The sequence below is a fragment of the Sprattus sprattus genome (assembly GCF_963457725.1).
Source record: "Sprattus sprattus genome assembly, chromosome: 1".
Taxonomy (NCBI): domain Eukaryota; kingdom Metazoa; phylum Chordata; class Actinopteri; order Clupeiformes; family Clupeidae; genus Sprattus; species Sprattus sprattus.
Window position 1 is genome coordinate 40,714,419 of NC_137920.1, and position 6,863 is coordinate 40,721,281.

The following is a 6,863-nucleotide window of genomic DNA, read 5'->3' on the forward strand; positions in this document are numbered from 1 at the left end:
GAACCTGTAGGATGCAGATGAAGGGTTGGATACAGACCATGAGACCACAAATGAGATGTGTGCATTGGCTGCCAGTCTGGATGAGAGTCCTGACCAAAAGATAAGGTAGGAGAATGAATAGTAAATAGGATCTTTGTGTTCTCTCCATTTAGGCTAGTCATTAACCAGCATATTCTTTTTTTTTTTTTAGTATTGCTAGTACAACTGCAAGTAAAATATCCCAATTTGCCCACTGCAGTGGCAGTAAAAACCTCTAAACTTAACACGTTTTAATTCTGATAAAAGTGATAACCTCTTTATTTTTAGCTTTTATGTGACTTTCATGTTTGTATTTTTGATATTTGAAGATGAATGTGCTTTGTTGTTTGTTTCTGTTGGTGTCAGCACAAGAATAGATGAACTGGAAAAAAGGGTCCAGGATGTGGTTGGGCAGATCAATGAGAACCGTTCCACTGACCAACAAATGATGAGCAGCTTTCAGGACAAGCTTTCAAACAAGGTACCCTTTTCCCATGCTTTCTAGTATGGTATAATGATTAAAAAGCCATAGGACACTATACATGCCTAATGGCTCTGATGTGTGTGGGCCCGTCTTCACCTTCTGTTCTTGTGATCTCGCAGGTGAGCATGGTTTGCCAGCAGATGAAGGATCACATGTTCAGTGTGTATGAGGAGAACAGTCAGGCCATGGAGGCCAGACTCTTAGAACTTACACAGGTGCTAGAGAACTGCAGTCAGCTGCTGGCTGAGCTGCAAGGAGTCAGCCAAGATCTGGCAGCCCTCAACACAGGTTTATGTCAGGCCAAGGACTGAGCCAGCAGTAGTCCTGAACAAATAGTTGGCCCAGGATAACCTGGAATAAGACAACAGTACACAATGAAGCCGCAGCTATTTTACTTTGGAGTGTGTAGAGGTAACTACTGATTTGTTCAGGTTTACAGAATAAACCAACATTCTTGTGACACTGTATCATACTTTTTAAAATATAATTAGACCCCCCCCTTAACAGAGCCCCATGTTTTGTTTTCTTTGGACTCTGGTTGTGTGGCTGTGCGACCAGACAACAGAACATCTGGGTTTGGTATCATAATTCACCTGTTGGCTTTTCCATCGGGTAGTGACTGCGGTGAGAAGGTTATTGTGGGGAATTGCTTTAAGCTTTTATCCCTTGCAGCTTGTTTTCTTTGGCAGTCTGAATCCTCATCAATGGTCACATATGGCCAAAACATATTATAACTGTAGAGTAACAAATGTAGTCCTAACACATTATACATTTATTATTGTACATATTTATTAACAGAGAATAAATAAGTATGATATTTAAGCCCAAATTCATTAATTTTTCAGATTGTAAGCTGCAGTTCTCATCTCACAGAAATGTTATCAGAGTGAAGGTCTGGAATAGTAGCCATCCAGCTTGTGTCCGCCATCTGTTATCTGGGACTGCCTAGACTCAAAGTGGTGCACACCCAGTCTACAATTATTGCACAAATATGGTTACTTTAGTTTTAGATCTAAATATTTCCCACCATTATTATGATAGTTTTGTGAACTGCAGCTTTCAACCCTAGAACACTAAAACTGTTCAAAGACACCACCTATGGCTGCTTTAATACATGTAAACTCAATCCATTACAAACATTAAAACAAAAATAACTACACTAGCCTTTCTATAATTACAACCTTACATTTAGCTTGAGATACTCAAAGCTTGGACCCAATATTTGAAACATTACTAGTCATTTAATGTGGTATGCACATGGTAACATACAGAGGCACTTCAAAAGATCAGTGTTCGTTTTCTGTCACTGAGGTTCTTGTGTTCTTTAAGTCCAGTGTTCCTGAGGTTTAATTGTCAACAGTGAATGACTGCAGTCCTGTGATGGCTCTTCCCAGAATTAGGGCATGGATATCATGGGTTCCTTAAAAGAACAGACACACACAGACTGATTAACAGGGTCCAATTATTTTTGTCACTGGTACTGCGGAGGACACACACGTAGCATGGTTATTTCAGGCTGCTGTACAAGGTAAGTTGTATAGCTTCATCTGCACTATACTGACCCCTGCTGGTGTTGCGAGTCAATGTACATTTCTGTAGTATATCAGGCTACGGTCATGCATATTACACAATTTCTCTGTCTGATCGATCACTTCTTTAAAAGTTCTCACCCTCATATGTGTTGACAGCCTCCAGGTTCATGACATGACGGATGATGTGGTACTCATCAGCAATTCCGTTGCCTCCCAGCATATCTCTGGCCTGCCTAGCGATGTCCAATGATTTGCCACAGCTGTTCCTTTTCAGCATGGAGATCATCTCTGGTGCTGCCCTATAGTGGACAAAAAAACACTTTGAATCAAATTCTTTTGTCATAACCTGTTATAATAATCTTATGTCCTATAATGTCTATTTCCCTTTGATGGTTAAGTCATTATGCAAGCAAACAAAATGAAAATGTAAGTTTGTCAGCCCTTACTTCTTTTCATCAATGAGTCGGCCCAGTGAGAGACAGGACTGTAAACCAATGGTGATTTCTGTCAACATGTCAGCCATCTTTTTTTGCATCAGCTGGTTTCTGGCCAGTGGCACACCGAACTGGATTCTGTCAGCAACAAATAAGATAATAAAACAAGATATAGCCACACATTGAAGTTTATGGATGCACACGGCAACCAATCCTGTTCGGTTATCTAAATACATTTAAATGACATTTAAATGCTTTCATTTAGCAATTGTTTCTCCTCTCCCAGTATGTGTCTATATATTAAAGACAGTACACAAATATTCTTTACCTGTCCAAGGTGTACTGGCGGGCAGCATGGAAGCAGAATTCTGCCGCTCCCAGTGCTCCCCAGGCAATACCATAGCGGGCGTTGTTTAGGCAGCCGAAAGGACCCTTGAAAGTATATTATACATGTATGAAGTCAGCTTGACAGCCCAGAAGCTCATTTATAATTATCTGTGTGTGTAAGACAGTTGGCAATGTGCATACTGACAAGAGCAAGGCTGAGGAGCGAGAAGCTCAACATGTCAAGCCAAGTGCCCATAAATACTCACTCCCAGGCCAGAGACGTTGGGCAGCAGGTTCTCCTCTGGCACCTCCACCTCGTCCATCAGGATCATGCCTGTGGCGGACGCCCGCAGCGAAAACTTGCCCTCTATCTTGGGTGTGACCAAGCCCTTCATTCCGCGCTCCAAGATGAACCCTCGCACCTTCCCATCCTCACACTTGGCCCACACAACGCAGATGTCAGCCACTGGAGAATTAGTGATCCTGGATTAAGCATACAGCAAAGAGAGAGACGGGATACTCAGATGACAGACAGACATGGTGCAGAGGCCTTTGATCGTTCCATTAACATTTAGCAGACGCTTTTGTCCAAAGCGACATACAAGGGAGAGAACAGTCAAGCTAAGAGGAAGGAAAACCTGGTGTAACAATAAATACTACTTTACAGAAGAAATAGAAAAACAACATAGGAAAAAAAAGAAGTGCGGGACTGTAACTGCTTAAGTACAAGTTAAGCATTAGTCAATGTGCGAGTTAGGAAGGGAGGTGCTCTCTGAAGAGTTGGGTCTTCAAAAGCTTCTTTAAGGTAGAGAGGGATGCCCCTGCTCTGGTAGTACTAGGCAGTTTGCTCCACCACAAGGTTCCCACTTGAAAAGGTCAGTTTACTTTCCATTTGCTGAGAATAAAATGTATTAACTTAAAAGTGTAAATGATATGCCTCTCACTTAACTCAAATAATCTACACTAAAATAACTATCTAAGCTGCAAGGGCTCTCAGTCCTCCAGTTCCTTCAACACAAGTGTGAGACATGTATGTTCAGTGCTCAATCCAAACAGCGAACAGCCAAAGACCTTCATTTCAAGTCAGGTACAGTATGTCTGGTTCATACACTACACAACGTGTCCTTTCCAGTTTCATGGGATGAGACCTTGTGACTAGTCTCCCAACATTACTCGACACGGTGGTGGAGGCATAACAGGCGGTGTGCGGTTGCAATATCTATAAATGGGGGCACAGTGCAGCCCTCAGATGGCTTTTCTTACATAAGTAGTCTGTCCTATAGCTAACCTTGACAGGTTGGTCATCTGGTTACACAAACATTGTGTAATGTTCAGAAGCACTTGTCCATATTCAGTGAGCTACTTAGAAACTACAGTCAGGCTAAGGACACTGTGATCTTTGACTTTGTTTACTTATTTCAAGATATCTGTTAAACTAGTGTTTTACACCCAGTGGAGTAACGTTTAACATGTTTCATTTTAGTTTTAATTGTATTTCAAAAACCTTTCCCTACAATGCCAAACGTGTGTGTATTATAGTTTGGCAATGCGGTGAGAGCGGGACTCACCATGTTTTGGCTCCGCTGATGGTGTAGGTGCCGCTGGACGGGTTGTATTTGGCACGGGTCTCCATGCCGCTGGGGTCGCTGCCATGATTGGGCTCCGTCAAACCAAAGCAGCCGAGAATCTCTCCTCGCGCTGTGCAGCAGATGGACAGCACAGCGATACGTTTACATTTTGTCGTCATTTTAACATAATATAAAACACAACATTTTGCCTCAGTAACCACATAAATGAGATGTCCTGATGTGTTCACACGCATCTCAAGCATTTTACATGTGTATATACACTTGTACTTGTATGTATTTATCTCAAATCACAACATCAAATACAACATGTGCAGAAGTGGGAAATTCATTTAATTAGTTTGAAAATGGCTCTTTCCCAACAGAATATTCATCTGGCGGTGGCAGTGCTCACCAAGCCGTGGCAGGTACTTCTCCTTCTGTGCCTCCGTGCCGTAGGCGTTGATTGGATGCATCACCAGGGACGACTGGACGCTCATGACGGAGCGGTACCCACTGTCCACACGCTCCACCTCTCGAGCGATGAGACCGTATGCCACGTAGCTGACCCCAGCACAGCCATATCCTGAAACCAACAGGAACAAAGATTGTGGTCTCAATACCTTCTATTATTTGTTAAAATAGGTTTATACAATCTCAGGAAAAAGGCATACACCATACACCATTTGCCATGTGAACAACAATAGAAAACCAAATGTTCTTGGTTAATATAGGAATGAGAGCTTTGTGATCCTCTTTCTGTAGACAAAATGGATCCCATCCCAAAGCTTACCTTTAATAGTTGGGCCCAGGACACCAAGGTCCCCCATCTCACTGACAATCTCTCTGTGGAAATCTGTTCACACACAACACAAACACCAGAGGTTACCCGTTGTACTGTCATGAAGGACAAGTGTTACAAGTCTATGATGACCATGAGCAAACTCTTACGTTCATTTCTGTTGGCCATGAGAATGCGTGGCATGAGCTTTTCCTGACAGTAGTTACGGAAGGAGTCTCGAATCATCACCTCATCCTCTGTAAGCTGGCCATCAAGGTCTAAGGCATCCTGCCAGTTAAACTGCACCTTAGCTGAAGTGGAAAGTAACACACAATCAATATGAAAGGATATAGGAAATAGTATTTAAAAAGCATGAAGTGGCATTGTTTTGAACATGGTGTTGTGCTTTTGAATGGTGACTTACGGGTCTTTTTAGGTTTCTGGGTCCTGACAGATTCTAAAAAATAGAAAGTTCTAAATTACTGCTTAAGAATTCTGACAGTTATGTGGCAAAGTACAAACAGTATAGCATGTCTGTACAACAAAGGCATGCGATTACAGCCTTAACATTTGTTTTGCCATAAAACAACACATCCATATCAGTTGGAAAGCTCTTGATTTACTGTGATTATTTACTAGTTAGAGGCATACCTTCTTGAGCTGCAACGGCTGTCCCCTGAGCTCTGGAAGCAGTGACTAGAGCACATTTTTGGGAGCTGAGAAGGCGTAAGGCAGCAGTTCTAAGAGCCATGGTGCAAAGGGTCTGAAAACATATATTTTTAAGCAGAACATTTCCCACATAATTATTAAGAGAAAGATTACCGAAAATCAAACGATTGTTTGCCTGATGACATTGTAATGGATGAAGTAATACATTTGTTAAATAAGAGCGGCTGTTATGCAAGAAGTGCAATGAACACTGGTGCACATGGACAACTATTTCAGCGTCCTTTTATGTCATTAAAAACATTCTGTAACAAACGTAGATCCTCTGTCAGTTGAACAATATAGTGTACCGAGGCAAAATGTTGATATGTAACCAATTATCAGCATGTTCTAAGTTAGAAATTAGAAAGAAACCTCGATATAGCCAAGCGTTTCGACTGAGACCTCAAGTTCGTTACAAAACATCAATACAAGAGAGAAACGTTGCTATATACTTTTTTCCTTGAGATGGCATGTAAGCCTACCGAAGTTTGATTACGAAAACAGTTTTAAGAATGTGCCTTACCCGGCTTCTGCTGTTATGTCTTCGTCGTAGCCTACAAAAAGCTTTTTAGCAATTACTCCCCTTTATAGTCTACCCTTGAGCGCACGAATGTTTTGTAACTTCGGTCTGTAGTGATGTCATCAGTACGGTAATGGACGATGAGCACTGCCATCTTTTGTGTGGCATGGAGCGTTGGAGCGTTTGCTTTCAACGTTGTGATATTGCGTTACAAATCTGTAATTTAAAATGTCTCTGGTTATAATCACAACACTTATGGCTGTCAACACCTGATATTCATCATATTTTTTTAGCAGTGTTAATTGCCAGTGGTATTATAGAACTATGTTATTTAGAATTTAGTATTTGGAATAGAAACAACAATACTTTTGATTCTCCAAGCAACAGATGTCACTGGTGCTACTCAAAATCCAACTGATGACATCACTAACTATCTTAAAGATCTGTCAAAATTAGCACACAGGTCGTCCATTAGCTCTATTCAGTTAAGAGAG

The 6,863-nt window shown here is 41.4% G+C and overlaps 1 protein-coding gene across 1 annotated transcript; it reads right to left on the minus strand.

Annotated features, from left to right (window-relative positions):
* Positions 1-877: 877 nt before the first annotated feature.
* On the minus strand, positions 878-6,509 carry gcdha (glutaryl-CoA dehydrogenase a). Its single transcript, XM_080833539.1, has 12 exons — positions 6,373-6,509; positions 5,793-5,904; positions 5,566-5,598; positions 5,312-5,452; positions 5,154-5,216; positions 4,776-4,946; positions 4,364-4,493; positions 3,062-3,278; positions 2,797-2,900; positions 2,481-2,606; positions 2,173-2,333; positions 878-1,922 (listed from the first exon to the last, which is right to left on the minus strand). The coding sequence occupies exons 2-12, from the start codon at positions 5,890-5,892 to the stop codon at positions 1,849-1,851; spliced, it is 1,320 nt and encodes a 439-aa protein (XP_080689665.1). The 5' UTR covers positions 5,893-5,904; positions 6,373-6,509; the 3' UTR covers positions 878-1,848.
* Positions 6,510-6,863: the final 354 nt, after the last annotated feature.